The 22562-nt window shown below is 53.8% G+C and overlaps 1 protein-coding gene across 3 annotated transcripts in view; it reads left to right on the top strand.

Moving 5' to 3' along the window:
• RGS10 (regulator of G protein signaling 10) overlaps positions 1 to 20336 on the top strand; it is a 38264-nt gene extending 17928 nt beyond the window's left edge. For 2 of the 3 annotated variants that reach the window (XM_004751832.3, XM_004751833.3), the window contains exons 4-5: positions 5847 to 5990; positions 19982 to 20336. In XM_004751832.3, the coding sequence (XP_004751889.1) occupies positions 5847 to 5990; positions 19982 to 20128 (291 nt within the window). In that variant the 3' untranslated portion in view covers positions 20129 to 20336. Of the gene's footprint in view, positions 1 to 5846; positions 5991 to 11204; positions 12522 to 19981 lie in introns of those variants that run through there. The other variant, XM_045068730.1, reaches the window with a different exon arrangement.
• Positions 20337 to 22562: the final 2226 nt, after the last annotated feature.

Here is a 22562-nt window from a genome sequence, read left to right on the forward strand (position 1 = left end):
GTTTCCTGCTCAGCGGGGCGTCTGCTACTCCCTCTGTTCCCTGCACCCCCCACCAAACTTTGCTCTCTCTCTCTCAAATAAATAAAATCTTTAAAAAAAAAAAGTACTAAAGCAGAGGTTTTCCTAAAAGGCTAAAACACCATCTTCTTTGTTTAAAAAAAAAAAAAAAAAAAAGTATTCAGACCTCCCCACGTGACCCACGCTTCTTCGGGAGTAAGGTGGGCTGGTTCCCTTCCCCCCGCAGCACCCTCCAGATTTCACTCGCCCCCTGGTTCGTGCTGCGCGTCTCGGCCTGGGTCCGGCTGGGTCCGGGCTGGCCCGCGTGGGGCTCCGCTGCCCCCGGCGGGGTCCGGACCCAGCACTGGCCGGCCGCGCGCCCCGGTGGCTTCCGAGCTACCGCGCCGCGTCGAGATGTTATCTCCCGGCTTCCCCTCGCTGTGACGGAGCCCGCACTTACCAGCCTCCTTGTCACTGTTTTCTCACCAAGGAGCCTCTTTTCTCTCCTGTTTGCGGCTGAGCCAAAGAGGATGCCTCCGTGACGTTTGCTCTCCTCGGACCCTCTTGTGCTTTTCTTACTCTTCCAACCTCCAGCGGCCTCTGAAACGCCTCCCGACACGGTGTCGCGTGGGCTCAGGCCTCTCGGTTCTCCTGTGCAGCCGGGGCTCCCCCAGGGACCTGCCTGGGGTGCTCTGACCGCAGTTGCCACCGGGGCGTCCCCAGGCCTTCCTCGGCCCCCACAGGCCTTCCCTCGGCCCCTTGCCTGCTTCGGGGACCCAGGACATCCTCTGTCCTGAGTCGCTCCCTGGTGCTGGGGCAGCGTGGCCAGGAGTAGCCTCCTGAGGAAGAGGACGTGGCCCGTGGACATTTCAAGAATGGTTGAGTGAAAATGCTATTTTTCCCTACTCTCCCACTTTACTGATACTGTGATGGAACGGAATTGAATTCTAGGTTGACACGGCCTTAGACCTTTGAACGCACTGCCCCGTTGTCTTCCATTTGTATTAGTATTTTATATGTCAACTCTCCTGTTTCATTGGCTCTTTTCCCTCCGGAAGAGCATACGCTCTTCATCACAAATATCCTACAGCTGTAGAGGCAGAAGCTCTGGGGGGTTGGGGTTCATCCCCTGTGTGGGCGTTTTGTGGAGCCTTTTAATCTGGAAATGTAGAGTTCTGGGCAATGTTAGGGTGTTAGGATTGTCATGACTTTTGGTCACTCCTTTCCGTCTGTTTTCTCTGGCCGCTTTCCCAGGGACGGCCCTGCTCCCCCGGACGGAGCGAGACCTTCACTTGTACCTTGTTTCCCTCTTACTTTTTTCATCTCTTTGGCTTTTGGTTCCTACTTCTCCTTCGGAGATTTCAACTTTATTTCCACATCCTTCTGTGGAATTCTTTTTCTGCTTTTGTTTTCTCTAGACGGGGGCCCCGTCGTCTCTCTGCGGCGGCCGCACGCCTGATTTGCTCACAAACCACACGGACGTCCAGCGTGTGGGGCTGGGAGGATTTTGCGGGGGGTCCGGGCCGTGGTAGGGCTCCCCTTAACCATTTGCTGTCTCATCCTTGCCCTCCTCGTGCCTCTGTTGGGCAGCTTCCCCCAGTTGGTTTCTTTAGTGGAGAAAACTCTAGTCTCCCATGGAGAAGGGAGGGGAGAACCGCTCTGGGTTGGGGGCATCAGGGCTCGGGGCGGGGGGTCTCATGGCTTCTTTCTGCGGCTCTCCTCTTCCCTTCCGTCCGGGGTACCTGACACCCCCGAGTTCCTGCTGTTGGCAGGTGCTCCCGTTGGCACGCCCTCCCCACCCCTGCAGGTGCACCTTTGTTGTCTCTGCTCTTGGCAGAACCATCCCCCGTCCCTCCAACTGCTTTCCATTTCCTGAGCCACTTCTCAGAACTATGCTTGCATCGTCTACTTGATATTTTCTTTGCCTCCTTCTTTTTCTGAAGCTGATATGAGTAAAGGTAGTGGCTCGATCCTTAAACTTTCCCCTGTGCCCTCTCCTGTCGTCTGTCTCCGGCTGAGGGGCAGGAGTGGACGGGCACCGGCTGTGCAGGCGTGTGCGGGAGGCCGGGTGAACCGGGTGCACAGATCTTGGTGACAGGCGCGGTTTTGGGGTGAGACCGGTGTTGGGGACTGTGCCTCCCTGCTTCCTGGGGTAGAGATGGCACTGGCCAGGAGGGGCCACTTTGCTTTTTGGTGTTAAGGTGGAGGTGTCTGTGGGACATCCAAGCCCACATTTCTAGAAATCTCCATGGTTAGGAGCTTGGGGAGAGAGGGTTGGGATGAAATCTTGGGAGAGCCCGTGGTTAGGAAAACATCCTCGCTAGGACAGAGGACTGGGAACTCCAGAATTCATGGGGGAACAGAGAGAGAGGAACCTACAAAGGAGACAGAAACAGGAAGGAGTTGGAGGACGCTGAGAGGGCAGGCAGGAGCCGGAGAGCGGATCAGAAGAAGGTCTGAGGGACTGAGGCACAAGCACACGTCTGGGAGCTGCTGGGAGGCTGAGCTGGCGGTTGTGGGGGGGCAGGGGGGTTGTGGAAGCCAGACTGAGGAGGCCAAGGAGGGGGTCACGGAGACGATGGAGATGGAAAGTGCGCACTTTTCCTCTGAGATGTGTCAGGAACAAGTCAGGGGGTGGGGAGGTCATTAGCTATAAGGGCACGTGGAGTGGAAGGAGCTTTTCTTTTCCCCAGGGAAAAAGCTTCAGTGCCCTTAATGGATGGGGGAGAGGAGTGAGGCAGTCAAAACAACGCTCTTCTGAGCTCTGGAATGCTGATGCTTCTGTTGTCCTGAGTTGATTGCTGTGTCTAGGGCCGATACTCAAGCGGATTTGCTTCTCAACATGCATCTGCTGAGGGAGCAGCGTTTGAGCGCTGACTTCTGCCTGAGTCTTGTTAGGGCTGACGCATCACCAGGCGGGAAGGAAAGCCCCAGATTCAAGCAGCGTCTGGGAGAAGCTCATCTGGGGGCAAACACTCCCACAGACAGGCCTCAGGTTGATGCCAGGAGTCATCACCTGGGCCCCGGGGGCGGGGATCCTTTTCCAGCACCTTCTAGTGGGGCAGGGTCGGACGCTGGGCCTGTCTGCTCTCCGCGGAGCAGGTGCCCTGCTGGAGGCTGGCAGGGCTGGGGAAGGGCAGCCTCCTTCCAGCTCATACCTGGAACCGTAGCCCTGGGCCGCTCCACCATTTTCTGTTCTCTTCCCGGCGGGAGCTAGAATAGGGTTAACAAAGCTATGGAAACTCTACCAAAATAACTCAAGAGACCTGGTTCTTCTTTTTTGTTAAGAGTTCTCGGCATGGGCATCAGGCCTTCCCGTGACTGGCTTGTGGTCTGCAGTCTAAGGGTTTCCCTTTTTGGTCACGCTTCCTATCCCAGCGCAGATAAGCTCTGGGGCTGAAGCCAGTCCCCTCTGTGTGTTCAGCCGGGGGTGGGGGCAGCCATGGACCAGGTTGGCCCCAGACTGTGTGCCTCGGGGACCCCACCATCTTTCCAGACAGACTCAGGAGGGGTGGCTGGGGACCTCAGGGTGGGTGAGGCTTAGCACCCCAGAGGCTAGCGTACCTTCAGGCCCCCAACCTGCTTCCTCTCCTTCTGCTCCGCCCCCCACCTCCAAGCCTCAAGCTACTCATTACACTTCTCCTTTGCGGAACCACCCAAGAGAGCCTGGATTCATCTGGAAAACATGTGTGTATGTGTGTGTGTGTGCATGTGTGTGTCTGTGTGAGTGTTCAAGGGGAAAGGGAGCCCCAGAGTGATTTCTATTTCCAGAGCTCTGCATGGAGTCTGCTGATCAGACTAGCTGAAATTGTATTTTCATGAAGTATTGTTAAGACAGGAAGTGGTTTCCAAAACTGCTCCTCGCGGACAGAAGGGGTGGTGGGAGTGAGGCTCTTGACTTCATGGAGTCATGGTGGGCCTTGGAAAGGCAAGAAGCTCCAGAGCGCTTGGATCTCTGCGATGGCCTCCAGACATGTCCCTTGGAGAAGCCCCGAGAGGCTACTGTGTTGCTGAGTTGGACATCAATTAATGGTTCTTGGCAATAGTTGATCCAGAAATGACACTGTGGCCTGAGACGTTGACCCCATACTGTCAAGACTTTCTTTCTGGGGGGGTAGGACCGTCATGGTGTCTTTTATCAACCAGTCCCTGGAACCAAAATCAGTTAAACTCCCCTTGTTTCAAGGCTCCTTTGGAGTCTTCCGGTGGTTTCTAGAAGTCTGAATGTTTCCAGAGCTTGGGCTTCCCTGAGCCGAGCTCTGCAGCCTGTGAGGGGTCCCAGGTGGGCTCTCTGAAGACAATGGCACTTTTCTGGGCCTCAGGAAGCCCCCCTGTCCCCACCCCCAACCGGTCATGGCTCCATGGCTGCAGGTCAGAAGCATTTGTCTCCCGACTTGCTGTGGGGCGAGGTACTGGGTAAGTCAGTGATGTTCAGAGAACCGACCCCCATCTTCGTTGCCAGTGAGGTGCCTCCTTTCTCTAGGAGAAAACAGAGCGCTCTGGGGTTGCCCTGGAGGACCACGCAGCAAGCAGGCGTGCTGTTTTTAAGACAGAGCACTTACGCTAAGTGTTTCTGCTCCAGGTTTTTGCAGCATCCTGAGTGCACGTGGGCATATCTTTTCCAACTGTGCTTAGAAGAATTTTAAGGGCCTGTCTCCACTTAGGACTGATGCTTTCCAGCAGGACTGCACTTGGGACTCAGGGCAGCAGCAAGCCTTTTCCCTTTTGCTTAGACTCATATCCCGGCACCAAAACATTCCCTGTCCTGGAACGTGGACCGACTGGACCCCTGGAGGGGGTGATGTCTCTCACAGGTGTGAAACAGGGACAGGGTGGGGAAGGGTAGTCAAGACTGGAATAAGCCACATCACCTCCTCTGTGTCCTCATCAGGGAAGTGGCGTCACCAGGAAATGGCCCTTTGCTGGATGCTCAGGGGATTAGGGAAATGGGGTCATGGCTATAAAGGGCATAGTAGGTTCTCGAAGACTGGTTGGCATACTGTGCATGGTTTAACTTGATGTTTTTAATGTTTATTTCTATGTTTAATTTTAATTTTACTTTTTCAGAGGGGGGAGGGGCAGAGGGAGAGAGAATCTTAAGACTCCACACCCAAGATAGAGCCCAACGTGGGTCTCCGCCTCCTGAGCCTGAGATCATGACCTGAGCTGAGATCGGGAGTTGGACACTTAACTGACCACGCCACCCAGGCGCCCCAAACTTGACTTTTTTTTAATTGCACTGTTACACTCATAGCACAAATCTTACTACTTAACCATTTTTTTAGGGCTTTCATTTTTACTGCTTTAAATCATTTTAAAGTACACAGTTCAGCGGCATAAGGTACCTTCACACAATCCAGTTCCAGAAATCTTTTACTGCCCTGCAGAGAAAGCCCTTACCCGTTTGCCACCAACCCTGGGCCACCCCTCAGCTTTCTGTCTCTGTGGATCCGCCTCTTCTGGATATTTCATGGGAATAGAGCCATGCAGTGTGGGGCCTTTAGGGCCAGGCTTCTTTCTCCTTCATTTGGGGACTTCCGAGGATGGTCCTGAATGGCGCAGACTACCATCCACTCTGGCCCGGGATGCTTTCTGTCATCATTTCCGAGTGGATAGTGTTGAAGTTTCCTGACAGGACAAGTGGCTTCAGATGTGTGGCAGGGATGGCGGCAGGGGCTGGGTCCAGCACGAGCCTCCCACACAGCGCTTAGCCCCGGGACGGCAGCCAGAGCCCCAAAGGGCTATGGGGCTGCTTTTCCTGCAGCTTCTGGGGCTGGCTGGTATAGAGAACTGGGCTCAGGCGGGAAGGGCTGGGCTCCCAGATAACAGGCTCCCCCTGTCTCCTCCAGATGCAGGAAAAGGCAAAAGAGATCTACATGACCTTTCTGTCCAGTAAGGCCTCGTCACAAGTCAATGTCGAAGGGCAATCCCGGCTCAATGAGAAGATACTAGAAGAACCACACCCACTGATGTTCCAGAAACTCCAGGACCAGGTAATCTGACTGCCCTATCTGCCCCCGGATGTGACACTTATTCCCAGGCTGGAAGAATGTTAGGTTCCCCAGAAGCTATCTCTCCGGCTGGGCAAGTTGAGGCGCACTGAAGGGCCGTGGTTGGTGAATGAGAGGGGACTGGAATGCCAGGCTTGGGATTTGACCCATAGGAGGCTCCCTCAGGCCTGCCTACTTTTGGTCTACACACAGTTTGAACCAGCAGGGTTATCTTTCTTCTCAACCCAGATTAGAAGGGAGGCTGGAGCTATTTGAGGGACCCACACTGAGGAAGCAACACGTAGCTGCTGCAGGTGGGAACAGAGAGAAAAATCTAGAAAGTAAGCGCAAGGACTCACAGTGGTACTCATCCTGGGGCTGTTTTTGTGCCAGTATCTAAGCACAGCCACCCACTTCTGGGGGCCCTAGGCTGTGAGTGAGTTCACAGTGAGGCTCCTGAGTTTTAAGGAAAAGGTTAATGTTGGGCACTCTATTCCACTTAAAGCAGGACAAATTGAGTTTAAGAAATGGACCTCTAAGGGGTACATTAGTTTTCTGGCAAGTTTTTTTATGAGCTATGCCAGTGGTAATAGGAAAAGGGACGAAACTACACTCCAGAGATTTTAGACATGAATTTGCAGATGTGACTCTTCAGAGTGTGCTTACGAAATGTTACCTATACACTTGTCGATGAGGGAACACGGACCAATATCAAACTTCTGCTGGCCCCTTCTGGGGCGAGGGAGCAAAGGCCTTCTTTGACTCCCAGGTGGAAATTGGCTTTTAGCTTCATTCAGCAGCCCTCCAAGGTGAGCAAGCCCAGACCCATCTGGAGGGCTTGATCAGACAGACGCTGGGCCTCACCCCCAGAGTTAATCTGCCAGTGCGATGGTTCCCGGGTGGCCTGAGACTTTGCCTTCCTAACTAGTTCCTGCTTCAGGTCCTAACACCACACTCTGGGAACCGGTACAGTGCCTCGGTTGGCCTTTTGTGGATCGTCTGGAGTAGAGAGCCCGGAGCCTGTGCCGGCATCCATCCTTACTCAGCGTCAGGTTAGGAAACAAGTATATTGGCACCAAATCCAAAGGCAAAAAGTGGCTCGGGAATGTTTTCAAGTTGACGTGGCGGCGACAGGGCGCGCAGTGCAAACTCCGTGCGAGTTGAATCCTGAACCAAGTTTAGGTGTTGAAGGAATTCCAGTGGGTGTGGGTGACTTGGTGAGGGCTTCCTGGAGGCGGTGGTTTTGAGCCAATGGGAAGGAAGCCATGGACATGGATTTGTGGCTGGAAAGGAAGTAGAATGGACGGTGAAAAGGCACTTCTTGTGTCCATAGCTGCATGAGGATCTTTGCCCCGACCTGGACCGCTGAGTCTTTTTTTTTCTTCTAAAGATTTATTTATTTGCGAGAGAGAGAGAGAGATCGAGCTGGGGTGGGGGAAGGGCAGAGGGAGAAGGAGAAGCAGATTCCCTGCCAAGTGTGGAGCCCCATGTAGGGCTCGCGTCCGATGGACCTCAGAGTCTTTTAAAATTTCCCAGGGAACTTGAAAGTACAGGCAGGGTTGAGAACCTGGACTGAACCCCCTGTGTCCTGGATATTTTCACTAAGAGCAGTATTTATTGTTCAGGGTACCTTCAGCGTCTCATGTCTGCTTGGCTTGTCCCATCTCATTAATCTTCTTTTTTTTTTTTTTTTTTTTTTGTCATAGAGAAGCGAGAGCAAGCACAGGCAGACAGAATGGCAGGCAGAGGCAGAGGGAGAGGCAGGCTCCCTGCTGAGCAAGGAGCCCGATGTGGGACTTGATCCCAGGACGCTGGGATAGTGACCTGAGCCGAAGGCAGCCGCCCAACCAACTGAGCCACCCAGGCGTCCCCCATCTCATTAATCTTCTGCGTGCATTATTATTACTCCCATTTTGGTGATGCAAAAAGCAAGGATCAAGGAGACTCAGTGGTTTGTTAGTACAGAGTCACACAGGTAGCAGGAGGTGCTGGAGGCCAGATGTGTTCTTGTCCACCTGCCTTCAAAGACCACGCACTCTCTGCCACGCCCACAGCCTGGATCCGTGGGGGCCCCTCATGGCTCTTCAAAGCAGCTGGAGCAGAGGGACTGGAAAGGCCAGGTGAATACCGGCAACCCCATCGTCCAGGGCCGCAGAAGCCGAGGTAGTAGGGAGGAATGCAGTCCACTGACATCACTCCACTCCCTGGGACCTCGGGCTCCCAAGGACCCAGATGTCCTGCAGTTGGGCCTGAAGCACGTCTCAGGGTGGACTGGAGCCCTGTGGCCGGGCACGCTCCACTTGCCGCAGACGCTGGGGGTTTTTGCTGAGACGGAAAGGAGGAGGCACAAGGGACAGAGGCCCATCTTTTTCTAAACGACAAAGAAAAAAATATTTTTAAAAGATTTTATTTATTCATTCGAGAGAGAGAGAAGGAGGGGGAGACAGACAGAGAGAACACAAGCAGGGGCAGATGCAGAGGGGGTGGGAGAAGAACATACCTGCTGAGCAGAGAGCCCAATGCGGGTCTCGATCCCAGGACCCCAAGACTGTGACCTGAGCCGAAGGCAAATGCTTAACTGGCTGAATCACCCCCAAAGAAAAATATTGTTTAAATTACCCTCATTTAACTATAAAAAGTCATACATGCTTAACAAAAGAAGCTTGGAAAATCAAAGTATAAAGATGAAAAAATTCATAATTCTGTACTTGGAAAAAAAGCCATGGATAATGTTTGACTTCTAGATTTTCCATCCTTCTCTTTCCTGTAAGTACGCATGTGCCACAGTGCAGTTCAAAGTGCTTAATGTGAAGAAAGCACTTGTGTCTCCTGTTGCTAAAATTCACTTATTTGAGAGGGAGAAAGAGGCACCATCTTCCAAAGGCACAACAGGGTGGAAACAAGGTATTTGGAATCTGAGCTGATGCCACAGGGAGCCCCTGGGGAGGGCTTCTGTGTTCTGTTCCACTTTGGGAAAACTCTGCCCCTCAAAAGCCTTGCTGGTGACCATCAAAATGTGTGCTCAGCACAGCCTGTGGCTCTCTGCTCCCAAAAGACGCCCCTGGAGGACGCTGTTTTTCTAAGTGCAGGAGTTTGAAGCCAGGAGGAACCTATGTAGAACCAAGAGAATTCACCTAACTCAAGCTCTGCCCCACTTGGTGGCTCTGGCTTTGTCCAGCCACCTGCTTCTGGCTCCCCGTCCCGCAGGGAGACCTCAGGGAGCCTCAACCCTCCTGGGGTGGGGGGAGGGCAGGACATTAGTTCACAGCCAGAGCCTAGAAGGGTGGCAAGATCCTCCGTGAGCAGTAAATTAGAAGACCCCTGTGTCCGTGCGTCTGATTTGAAGCAGGGCTTCTTGGGTCTTCATCCAAGTCCTGTTTATTCTTGCTGTACACACGGTTCCGGCAGGCTCAGCATCTTAGGTCATGGCGAGCTGGAAATGCGGGTGGAGGCTGTGCAGGGATGGGCAGCAAGAAATGACAAGTGACAGGCAGAGCGGAGGCAGAAAAAGGAAACTGAATATGAAACTGTAGCGATATCTGGAGCCACCGAGGGGGCCCTGAGCCCCACGCACTACACCAAGGGCATCCCTGTGCCGTGGGACGATGACACCATTTGTGATCCTGATCCCCCAAAGCATCAGGCCAGAATTGTGGTCGGCGTGTTCTGTGAAGGATGTGTTAGACATTTGACATCTTTTTTTTTTTTTAAATTAAGGTTATTTATTTATTTATTTGACAGTGAGACGCAGCGAGGGAGGGAACACAAGCAAGGGAAGTGGGGAAGGGAGAAGCAGGCTCCCCGCTGAGCAGGGAGCCCGATGCGGGGCTCGATCCCAAGACCCTGGGATCATAACCCGAGCCAAAGCAGACACCCAATGACTGAGCCACCCAGGCACCCCAACATTTTGACATTTTTTTTTTAAGATTTTATTTATTTGACAGACAGAGATCACAAGCAGGCAGAGAAGCAGGCAGAGTGAGAGGAGGAAGCAGGCTCCCCACTGAGTAGAGAGCCCCATATGGGGCTCGATCTCAGGACCCCGGGACCATGACCTGAGCTGAAGGCAGAGGCTTTAACCCACTGATCAACCCAGGTGCCCCAACATTTTGACATCTTAAAAGAAGTTTGGGGGCTTAAAACTCCATCCCTTTGAAAACTTAGGGAAGTAGAGAGATCTTTCTCTGATTTAGCTCAGTTCATGCAAACATTGTGTGCTCAACACAATGCTGGGATGGCCAGGAGCGGGCGGCAGCCGTGGGGGTGGGGGTTGGTCTTGGACTGTGGCTGTTTCCTTGGAACCTTAGCCTAGAATCAAAGGACAAATTTAAGTTGTGGGAAGCAGGAAGGAGGAGGCGACCTTACAAAGAACTGGTTTTTTCAATGAACTGCAATTTCCTGCAGTGTCTTTTCTTTCCCCCCCCTTTTAAAAACCCTCTGCTGGAAGGTCTATTTCCGTTCTGGTTGGTTTGCTGGTATTTGTTCTTTCATTCACTCCCTTATGTTACCATCTTGATGGAGAGCCTACTATGTACCAGGGACCATGCTAGGAGCTGTGTGTGCAGAGAGGAAATCAGCCGCCATCCAACCACAAAGACAGAAAAAAGATAAAGGCTATGAAGTAAATACAGCAGGTGGTGGGCTACGAGTGACTGGGAGGGGCCTACTATGGATCTTGTGGTCAAGGAGGGCTCCCTGAGGAGGTGACTGAGACCTGAGTGGCAAGGGGAAGCCAGGTAAGACCTTCCAGGGAGAGGCAACAGGAAGTGCAAAGGCCCTGGGGTGGGGATCTACTAGAGGAGGTCAGTATGGCTGGACTATATAGTCAGTGAGGAAGATGGTAGAAACTAAGTCAGGAGGGACTGGCTGGGGTTAGGCCTTGAAGCTGTGGTAAGCAGTTTATTTCCAAGGATTTTGATTGGTAACTATTTATAGAATGTGCCAGTCGGGCTAATAAGGTTTGGGCCTCGAGCTGTGCAAGAGGATGGTGATGACTCGGTGCAGAGCCATCTCTGTTCGAGCTGTGACCCTGCAGCCTCCTGACCATGGCTCATCATTCGTACCCAGATGGCCTGACACCTGCCTTCGTCCCCTCCCGCACTGCCCATCACTTCCTGGATGCTGAGCTCAGACTTCCCGTCATTTTCTCTGCATGTCAGGTTAGCTGGGAGGGGCACGTGGGGGCTCTCGTCCCAGTCCAGCCTTCCCTTTTCTTAGGGTGACCTCTGTGTCCACCTCTGTACCATGGGGCTTTTGGCCGGCGCTGCTGCCCCTCGGACCTGCACCGTGACGCCGTCTACAAAGTCAGTGCCCTGATGTTACGAAGTTGCTCCCTGCCAGCCACATCCTTTTTCCCTTAGACCCAACATTTCCCCCTTTCCTTGGACTTTAGAATTTGGTAGCTGGGAGGCTTGGGGGAAGATGCAGTCCCTCTCTGGGCGTCAGCTTCCTGTTTTGTGAAACGGAGGTTATGATAAGACACTTGGGAGGCGAAATGCATTTGTTATCCTCGGTGTGTTTACTCAGGACCCTCTGTGGGTGGGGCTGTGCGTGTCCTTTAGAATGTCACATGAAGATAAACTTGAACTTCGTGCAGTAGTTCTTAACCAGGGACGATTTGGCTCCTCCCTGCCTCCCCCCTGCAGGGGATCCTGGGCAATGTCTGGAGAGAGCTTTCTGGCTGTCACAACGGGGGTGGGCCGAGGGTACCACCGGGCTCTTTGGGTGGAAGCCAGGATGCTGCTAAATGGGACACATGGGACAGCCCCGCACGACCCAGAATTATCCAGCCCCAAATGGCCACGGTGCTGAGGTTGAGAAACCCGGGCTTGATGGGACTTCCGGAGCCGTGGCAGAGTGGCCGTGCCTCACCCTCCCCGAGCCTCCGTCCCCAACTGAAAGCAGCCAGAGCCGGGACCTGGAGCCTTGGCTCTTAAGTGAGAAAGTTCACCCCAGGGGCAGGTGACCCGACTAGCCCGAGGTCTCCACGCTGGGCGAGGGGAACCCGCGTGGGCGTGGGGCTTCCTGGGGGCCAGGCCGTCCTCCTGACCCTCCGCCTTGCCGCCTGGCCCTGCCGTCCTCCTCCGTGCCTGGGCCGCCACCTTTCTTTCACGCGGGCCTCACAGCAGCCCCGTCTTTGGCCCTGAAAGACCTGCCAGGGCTCTTGCCTTCTCCTTTCCCACATCTGTCTCCCTGGCCCTGCCGGGCTCTTCTGTCCCGCTGGCCTAGCTGATTCTAGAACATTCCTGTCAGTCCCTCAAGTACCAAGTCAGTTACAACACGAATTGGTCACAGCAGCCTAACATGTTTTCCTTTGTACAAGACATGACAGCGTCCGTCCCTGCTGGGCTTGTCGGCTCGGCGGGCTGGACCCATGGCTGTGAGCTCCAGGGAGGAAGGCCGGGCCAGGGGTCCACTTGGCCAGCAAGAGCCATGAGCGCAACCCGTTACTGTGTCACCTAGGATTCCGAGCACGTTCATTTAATTTAATTTTTAAAGATTTTACTTATTTATTCGACAGAGACACAGTGAGAGAGGGAACACAAGCAGGGGGAGTAGGAGAGGGAGAATCAGACTCCCCCCTGAGCAGGGAGCCTGATGCGGGGCTCTATTCTAGGACCCTGGGATCATGACCTGAGCCAAAGGCCGATGCTTAACGGCTGAGCCACCCAGGTGCCCCTGAGCAGGTTAATTTCAAAAATTAATTTTAAAAAAGATTTTAATTAATTAATTTAGAAAGAGCACGAGTGGGGGTGGGGCACCAGAAGGAGAAAATCTCAAGCAGACTCCGTGTTGAGCGCAGAGCCCGACATGGGGCTCCATCTCACGACCCTGAGATCATGACCTGAGCCAAAACCAAGAGTCAGACACTTAACCAGCCGAGCCTCCTGGGCGCTCCTGAAAATGATTTTTAGTAGATAAATAACTACGTTTGTTGTTGAGAAGAAAAGAAAATTCACATAACCCAGGAGGGGCTGAACCAAAGCGTTAAAACCCCTTAGGCCGTGCCTTCCCTCTCCCTAGCAGTAACACCTGTGTGTTCCGTATCCTTCCAGACCCTTCCCTGAAGGGGTAAGAATGGTGTGCCTTGAAATCTGCTCAGTGACTTGAGATCGTGCCATGTCAAAAGATTTAAAACACAACTCTGCTCCTAGAAGTGTCTCCGCACCATTTTACACACCTTTCTCGCCCTGAATCCTCTGGTCTGAATTCCACAGAATAGCCAGGTCGGCTCCCCCTGGGCCAACGAGGAGACTAGAGGCAGTGGGAGGGTCAAGTTCATTGCACGTGGCACCTTGAAATCATGGTTTCCTGGGGCCATGAAAGAGAATGTTCCTGAGGGAGCCAGTGCCTATACCTAAAGCAGGTTTCAAGTGCTGCCAGGACCCTCTCGCCCAGGCTTGGTGCTAAGTCTAGTCTGGGGAAAGCAGGAGGGAGGTGGCCTTCTCCACAGGAAAGGAAGCTCTCAACCTCTGATGCTTTAAAAAAAAAAAAAAAAGTAGAAAAGACTTTAGTGAGATGTCAATGCTCCCAGCCACATCCTTGACAGAGAAAGGAACCATGCGTCCGGCCGCTTGTTGGCAGTGTCTTTACTTTGAATTTCCCCAGAACCCAAGAAGAGAGAAACACTTCCTTTTTAGACATCAAGACGAAGGGGTGGGCCGGTGGGTGAGGACCTGGCCGTGGGGGGAGGGGCTGCCATGCTTCCGGGGGCAGGTCGGGGTCCACCCCCTCCCCCATGCCCTGGATCTCCAAGTCCACAGTGATGGCTGGGCCTGGCGCCTCTGTCTCGTGGGTGCCAGCTGACACCTGCCCCTGGATTAAATCCAGTCCCCAATTTGGCATTTTCCAGTGAACAAAGCTCGAAAGGGCAGGTTGTGGGTTTTCATTCAAATGGAAGAAAAGTTGGCTCCCTGAATCTCCCACAGCTGTTTGCCTCAGGAGGGCAGGAAAGACAGCCTTTGAAATACTTTGAGGTTTTTTTTTTTTTTATACCTTTAGAAAGGTATTTAGGGGAAGAAGGTCGGGTGGTGCTTTTAAGTCTCCTCCTTGGCAGAAAGCAAAAGAAAATACTTTCTCTCCACGTAGAAAGCACATCATTTGGGCTTGGGATTTGAGCGTGATGGACCCCAGGAAAAAGTGGACCAAGTGCCCCCTGTTCCATGGGACAGCATCAGACCCATGGGCCTGTGAGGGGTAGCGCCCTCCAGCAGGGGGCGCTCCTTCTTGGTCCATGCCCACCTTCTTTCTGGAGCTTCGATCCTACCCGTCTTGGCGTCCGTCTCTGACAGCCTGTCCCGAAGCAGGAGAGAAACTTCCACAGCCTGGTTGGTTGGGACAAGAGCTGAGCTGAGCTGCTCTCTGCCGGCCGCCCTCAGACCTTCTGAGTGGCACCCCACTCAGAAGACAGGGAGGGGGTCTTGAACTTGCATGGTATGGACATCCCTGTGTGTGCCCTGCCCCACGGCCTCTGGTCATTCCATGGCCTGAGGGCTAGAGGGAGGGAGCTTGCTTTCTTCACGCTTTCTGTCTGTCCACGTGGGTAGGAAAGCATGTCTGTGGTCTGCGTGTGTGGGCAGAGAGCGCGTTCCAGAAGGTGCAGTTAGACATGGCGCTTGCTGCCTTCTTTCAAGACCCTGGTTCTTGAAGCAAATACAAAATCTCACTACAAGCACTTCCTGTTGCATTGAAGGCTTTATTTCCCCCTTGCATCCAGCTGAAGTAACATGGCAGAGGGGTGTGGAGAGGGGGGGGGGTGCGCACCGAGGTCTTCCCATGCCCCTGCTGTCTGAGCGGCGTGCAACGATTAGCTTTGAAACGTGCTGCTGCCGACAGTGATGAAATCCCCACCGAGGGGCCTTCAAGCCTGGTGAAGTGTCCTGTCTTCTCCCCGGACGAAGGTGCTTCTGGAAGGGCGTCCTTTCTCGGAACGGCAGATTCAGAACAACCTCCAGTTGGAGCACCGCGTGGATGTTTTCCCTCGCAGAAAGGCCAAGGCTAATCAGTAGCACCCTGGGACCTGGGGACAGAGGGGCCTTGGTTGGGTGGCGTGACCTGGCCCACCGATGCCCGTGGGCAGGAGGGCTCCCTTTGCCCGGATCACAGAGAGCTCCTCCTCCAGCTGCCTGCAGGCGTGAGCCCAGCACAGCGGTGCTGGGTAGTTTACTGTCGCGGCAGGCTGCAGACAGCTGCATCGCTCTGCTCGGATGCCGTCTGCCCACGGGGGCCCCAGCCCCAGCCCGATTTGTCTCCACCTCCTGCTTTCTCTCCCCCGAGGACAACTTGAGGTGTGTTGGAAGGTGATACTCTCTGTTCAGGCCCCGTGAGGCCAGTTCTCCCCATCAGAGAGGGACCTTCTGGAACGCCAAGAGCCATTCCATTTTCTGCGCTCAGGTAGGAGCGAGCGGAAATCAAGAAGTCGACTGTTGGTTTCCAAGGGCTGTCTTAACAAATGGTTCTAAACGGAGTTGCTTAAAACAACAGAAATCCATTCTCTCAGTTCAGGAGGCCAGAAGTCTGAAATCGAGGTTTTGGCAAGGCTGTGCCCCCCCCCTGCGGGCTCTACGGAAGAATGCTTCCCTGCTCCCTCCTGGTTTCTGATGGGGGCTGGCGTCCCGGTGTTCCTTAGCTGGCGGCTGCTTCGCTCTGATCATGGCTTCTGCCTTCATGGGACCTCGTCTCTCTGTGTCTGTCCATGTCCTCTCCTTGTCTCAGGAGGACACCGCTCCTTGGAAGACGGTCTCATCGTGAGATCCTCAACGAACCCTATTCCAGCTAAGGTCACATTCTGAGGTTCCTGGTGGACATACACTTTGTGGGTCCCCTATTCAACCCACCACACTGACTTTTAGGGATATTTGTTTCCCATTACACATACAAATACATTAAAAAAAATTTTTTTTAAAGTAATCTCTTCACTCAACATGGGGCTCAAGCTTATGACCACGAGTTCAAGAGTCACACACTCTTCCAACTGAGCCAGACAGGTGCCCCCACAGATACACTCCTTTTTTTTTTTTAAAGGTTTTAATTTATTTGACACAGAGAGAGAGATCACAAGTAGGCAGAGTGGAGGGGGAGAGAGAGGGGGAAGCAGGCTCCCTGCTGAGCAGAGAGCCCAATGGGGGGCTCGATCCCAGGACCCTGAGATCATGACCTGAGCCAAAGGCAGAGGTTTAACCCACTGAAACACCCAGGCGCCCCTACACAGATACACTCTTGAGGAACATGTTTGGGATCATTGTTTTTCATTTCAGCACGTTTTTAAAATTGAGTGTTTAGACATGTAACATTCACATGTTGCATTCTTTTCGCGTCTAACTCCTTTCGCAGACTTCATTTTCAGTGACTGCCTCCTGGTCTGCCAGCTGAGCGGTGGGACAGCCTAGCAGTTCCGAGTATGGGCTCGGGGCAAGGGGACCAGCATCCGCATCCCGCCCATCTCTCTTGGGTTGCTGCCGACCGGGTCCTCTCCAAAACCTGGTGTCGGAGTCCCAAGCCCCAGGACCTCAGAATGCGACTGTGTTTAAAGGCCTTTTAGGAGATACTGAATGTAAAATGAGGTCATTGGGGGTGGGCCCTAATCCAGTATGACTGGTCTCTTTCTAAGAAGAAGAGTTTAGGACACCTAAAGAGTGTAAGGACACAGGGGGAAGATGGCCATGGACACATCTTCCTCAACTCAATATGGAGCTACATCCTGACAGTAAGTGGAAAATACTGCAAGTTAAAGAGGATATTAAACACATCTAACCTACCGAACCACATGGCTCAGCCTAGCCCCACTGAACGTGCTCTCAACACACATTAGCCCACAGCTGGGTGAAATCATCCAACGCAAAGCCTATTTCACACATGAAGTGTTGGATATCTCACGTCGTTTATGGATTACTGTACTGGAAGTGGAAACAGAACGGCTGTATGGAGGTAGGATGGTTGTCAGCGTGAGCCGTTGGCGCCCATGATGGCGGGTCCGCATCACCAGAGAGGGTCAGACCGCCTATCACTTGCCTGGGGAAAGACCAAAGTTCAATGTTCCAAGTACGCCTTCTACTCAATGTGTGTTGTATAAAGTCAAAAAATTGTAAGTTGAACCACCCCAAGTTGGGGCCATCTGAATAAGTCCGGGAGAGAGGCCTCAGAAGACGCCCGCCCTGCCAACTCCTTCGGTTTAGAGTCCCAGCCTCCAGAACCGTGGGAAAGAACTTTCTGTTGTTTGAGCCCCGCAGTCTGGGTTACGTCTCACAGCAGCCCCAGTAGATGGACATGCCGCCTGTGGCGCAAAGCCCTGAGTCTCTGAGGCCTTGTCTCTTCTCTCTGCAAGCAGGTGTCAGAGGGTCTCGGTGAGGGTTCGACAGAAAGGATGCTCCGTGCATGGCTGGAAAGTGCCCCCTCCCCATGTTGTCAGCCCTCTGTTGCTGCACATTAGATAGTTTCTGTTCATTCATTGAGTGAGGATTTACAGGACCCCAGTCACAGCCATTTGCTCTGTGACCAATGAGGCTGGGGCCTGGGGTCCACAGCTAGAGACACTGCCTTTGGGCACTTTCTGGGAAGGGATTTTTAGGAGCATTCTCTTTCACTCAGCAGCCCCATGGGGGGGTGGCTGGGACTTGAGCCCCCTGTTCCTGTGCACTCTGAGGCCAGTGCCCAGGATACCCTTTGCTGGGGGCAGGGATGAGCTGCTAGGCAGCTTGCAGCCTCGGAAAATGTGGTTCCTTCTCCTACAGGGGTCTGATGCCCGCGGCCACTGCATAGCTCCAGGAGGCGGGCGAAGGCTCCTGCCAGAGGCAACCTGAGCCCAAAAGCCTTCCTGGGCATTTCACACCTGCCCATGGCAGGAGTGGCCTTTATGCTCCTGTTAAATAGTTTGTAGCCCTGTCCCCTCGCGTTCGCTGGCACCATCGAGTGCCGAGAGCCTGTGGCCTCTGGGGATCTTCTGGAGGCCGAGTCCTGCCTGCCCTAGAGCAGCCCCCCTCAGCCGAAGAGACGCCCTGGCCTCCGTCCCCTGCCTGCTCCGTCCCTGGGGGCTTTTTTCTTCTCTTCTCTGAAGGGTGAGCCTCCGAGCACGGCAGGCAAACAGGATGCTATCCTCCCACACGCGGAGACTTCAGACGAGACACTTGGGTCCAACCGCATCCTGCTGGCAGTGCTGGGTCCCATCTGCTGCGGACCTGGAGTGGGAGGGGAGCACAGAGCTGGGTGCCAGGAGGGGTCCTCACGAGGCGGCGTTCGTGAGTCACTCTGAGCCTCGAGCCAGACCACCAGGGCGGGCACGTCAGGGGGCCCCCTGGGAGCTCTGTGCCCGGGAGAGCAGAATCAGGCAGGTGCCTCGGGGCGGTCCCACCTGCACAGCACACTCGTGGGAGGCCACCAAGCGATAATGGCATTCCTCATCCCCCGCCTTGCCCTTGACTCTGATTTTTGTGTTTTCTGGGAGGGTTTTTTTTTTTTTTATTATTGTTGTTTTAAAGTGAATGATTTCTCCAAACGTCAGCCCATCAGTCTCAGATTGCAAGGTTGCTATAAAAGGTGACGGTCTCGGAGAGGCACAAGGTGGGGACTCACGGGGGCGTGTCCTTCCTGAACAGCTGCAGATCCGAGGCAGGGCTGGAGGGCACCCCGGGGACGGGCAGGCCATAGTGCAAGAGTTTAAGGAATACACAAAGTCCTAAATCTTTCCCTGAGCAGTGGACTCAGACGGCAGCAGAGTGATTCAGGCGCTTCTCCTGTGGGTGAAGCCGTCTCAGGAAAAGGAAGGTATAAAGGCAGAAGGTTCCAGGTCTCCCATCCCCCAGGCAGACGTTCTGAGTTCTTCGGCTCTATCCGACATTCAGTTTTCAAAATAGTTTGCGTGTGTGTTGGGAGAGGTCGAATTTAAACGATGTCAGGGTTTTACCACCCACTTGATAACCCCGCCTGGCAGTGAGCGACATTCTAGACAGCCCTGGAACTTCCCACTTGTTGAGCCCATCGCAGTGCAGGAAGCAAAGACACCAGGGTGCATGGTGTGGATTTTTCTTCTGCAGAATGTCCTGAAAATTCAGTTGAAAGGTTTGAGAGAGAGAAACAGAAGGAGGATTTCTCAAGAGACTGTATTCTGCAACAGCCGGAAAATGCTTCTCTTTTTTCCCACCGGTTTCGTAGGGCAAGGGAGGAGGGGGGCAAAGGATCTGGTGGGAGTGGAGGGGAGGGAGGCTAGAAACAGGGACCATGGCTAAGAAGAGGGGGCAGTTCTCTGAGGACCTTCCGGGGCAGGACGCAGCCTGATAATCCAGGAGAGTTAGGCTCCGTGAGGGGGTCCTCCCTTCGTATCTGAGAGTCCTCGCTTCCCCAGATCAGTGTCCTGGGCTGTGTGAGTGTGCTGGGGTCCGCCTGCCGTAGCCAGCGGCTGCTTGCTTTAATTAGGGCCTGTTCCCGGAGCCTCTCCTTGCTAACACTGTCATTTCACTCCCCGGCCTGCGTTCAAGTAGCCCCATTTTGTTTCTTGGCATCCCAACAGGCTCATTTGAGATTTTGGATGCCAGACTTCTGGGGTGGGGGTTCTTAACAAGGTTGGCATCATCTGAGATGACGGTGGCCTTTCCAGGCACCACCCCCTCTACAGGAATGGTTTCTGTTCCGCCATCTCAAGTTTCTGGAGAAATACAGCCCTATTTGTTATCTATCTGTGTTATCTAACCAAACAGAGTGGAGTTTTGTAACGGACCTCTTGATACAAGGGTGTGAATCAGTGTTGTGTGCATTTGTACTTCCAAGGAAGATAGAGGTAGATTCGTTCGTGTGGCTAACTATTATATTCCGCGGAGTCTGTCTCCTAATGACCAAAACCACCCAAGAAATCTTCCTTGCCCGGCACCAGACTTACTTGCTTTGTGGGTTTTGCACGTAGCTGCCCTCTTTGGCACACGATAGGAATTTGATACACATTTGAGAGAATGACTCACGGTCCGATTAGCCTCAACCTCAGATTCCTTTATCCATTTCTCCTTTAGATCTTCAACCTCATGAAGTATGACAGCTACAGCCGCTTCTTGAAGTCTGACTTGTTTTTGAAACACAAGCGAACCGAGGAAGAGGAAGAAGATGCCCCGGACGCCCAAACTGCTGCTAAAAGGGCTTCGAGAATTTACAACACATGAGCCGCCGAGGGGCTGGCAGGACTGGCGGCTTTCAGAGGCGAAGGAGCTCCCTCTCTTTCAGGACCGTGCAGGATTTATAATTGCTTTGTTTTCTGTAAGGACTGAAATGTACAAAACCCTCCCGTGGGATATGTGTATTTTATTAACTGCTTGACCAGTGAGTTTTGCATGATGACTAATCTTACATAAAAAACCAAATAGCTTTGAAGTTTTAGTTCACATACACACACACGAGCAGAAGAGTCCTTAAACACTGGATGCTTTGAGCATTTCGTAGTTTGATGAAACATCGTCTAAGGCCACCAGGTGAGACCTAGAACCACCTGTTACCCTTTATGCCCTTGCCCAGCCTCTGGGGGAGGGGCCATGCATGTCCACGGATTCCCTTGGCAAATCAGCTGGACAGTGAGTTGCTCTGACAAACGGAGGGCCCCAGGGGTGTGGGCTGTCAAGCGCCTTTTGGGTTAAGTACTTGTCAAGAGTAAGTTCACGGCTGGGAAGTCATCACTGACAGCCTCTCCAGATTTAGGGAGCTGTGTGTGCGCACCCCAGAGGGTTATTTCTTGTGTGTGGGTTTGTCTTGGTGTTGCCTACAGTCTGTGACATTTCATGCGACACAGATAAATAGTTCATCTTGACAGAAACAAGATCTCGTCTGGAAGAAAGATAAATGCAGAATTGCTCAGGGTCCCCATGGCAGCGCAAGGCACTGGTGAATGGGCTCGTGGCCTGTGCCGATGATGGAGTTGGGGCATGTCCTCTTCTCCCATAACCCGTCTGGGAACACACTGGAACCCTCTCCTCTGCCCTACGCTTTCCTGGACTTGTTAACTCCGGGCTTGACACTTCAGCAAGGGGAAAGAAGTGCTTTTTGAAAGTCTCTTTTGGGTAGAGAGGCTGTGAGGGAAACCCTGCTTGGCCCGGGCTGTCCCAGCCGGCCCAGGTAGCCCCCTCTTCGCCCCTTTGCGAGCAGAGCCCGGCAGAGCCCAAGTCAGGCTCGATTCCCTAGTGCCGCTTGCTCCCACCATCTGCTGCCAGACCTCTCCAGCCCGTTCGCCAAATCTTCAACTCCTGTTTGTACAAACACAGCGACCACACTAGGTTACTTGTGAGCCTTCCCACTCAGACTTTCCCATTTGCAAAACTCCCTGCTGTCGAGGGTGACTGTGCAGTTTATTAATCACACCAGGATCGCTATGAGAGAGAAGGGAACGGAGTTTGGTCATTACGGGATAACTGGCGGAGACAGGATCTGTCTGAGTGTGCCAGCTGGTGACGATGACCCACCCCTCATGTGACCGCTCTGCTGTCCCCCTGATTCCCCAGCCTCAATTGTCTACTTGCTGCAGTCGAAGGTTTCCTGTCCATCTCGGGCCTGGGGAAGGGGTGGCCTTCAGGGAGCCACTCACTGCTGAGAACCAAGTCCTCCGATCGAGCATTCTCCAGAAACTGCAAATGTTTGGTTCCCTTGTGGGGGTTCTCGGCCTTCCCCAGGACGTCCAGACAGGCCTGCTCTCTGCCCGGGACGAGGTAGTGACACTGAGACAGACAACCAAGGGACATGCCATCATCAGCTCGCAATTTGCCGTTTCCTAACCAGAAAAGTGCTGGGCTGCACCCCACCCCCCACTGTGGAGAGAGGGTAACTTGGGGTCACGAGAGAGTGGAGCGAGCAGCTCGGGGCTCCCTGTGGAGAGCCTTAACTGGGCAGGTGCCGGGCACTGCAGCGGGGCGGGAGCCCTCTTAACCCCTGGGCTCAGAGACCCCTTAGGGTGGTGGTTGCTTTGTAAGTGCTCGAATAAAGCAAACGGCCAGAGTCAGCCCCGAGACACTTGAGCAAAGGAAAGCCTGTCACGTGGGAGCCACCTGAAAAGCTGGGCGCCCGGGGGATGTGAGCCACGGACGTGTCACCGCCCGTGTGCTGTCCTGCCACTTCCTCCACCTGCTCCCGCCCGCTGCCCACGTCTCCGTCAGCTGCAAAGCTTCCTGAAGCCACGGTGAGAGCAAGCCGGAAGTGGGGGGAATCCAGGCAGCCAGATAGAAAGTTCTCCCCAGCTCTTCAACTCACCCCATCCGTCTGACCCCCCCCCACATGTTGATTAGGATCTCAGTTGTGTCTGCAGGGGGCCAGCGACTAGGCTGGGTACCCAGAGCCCCGGGGGTACAGCAGCCAAGAGGAGTCATAAGCTCGTGGCACTCGCAGGTGTTACCACATGGAGGCTTTGTTCTGACTCAGGTGTGGTGAGATCAAGAGATGATGACTGTTGCAAAGGGAGTTTGTTCCAGGTCCTGAGAGGAGGGGCGGGCCGTGCCACGCGGGGCTGCCCGGGGCACCACCAGGGCTGGTCAGGAGGCAGAGGGAGAGACGGGAAGCTGTGGGCAAAGGGCATCTGTTGTGGTTTCCTCGGGAGAGGGAAAGCGAGGCAAGCAGGCG

The sequence above is a fragment of the Mustela putorius genome, unplaced genomic scaffold (genome assembly GCF_011764305.1).
Source record: "Mustela putorius furo isolate JIRA1106 unplaced genomic scaffold, ASM1176430v1.1 tig00003909_pilon_pilon_pilon, whole genome shotgun sequence".
NCBI lineage: Eukaryota > Metazoa > Chordata > Mammalia > Carnivora > Mustelidae > Mustela > Mustela putorius.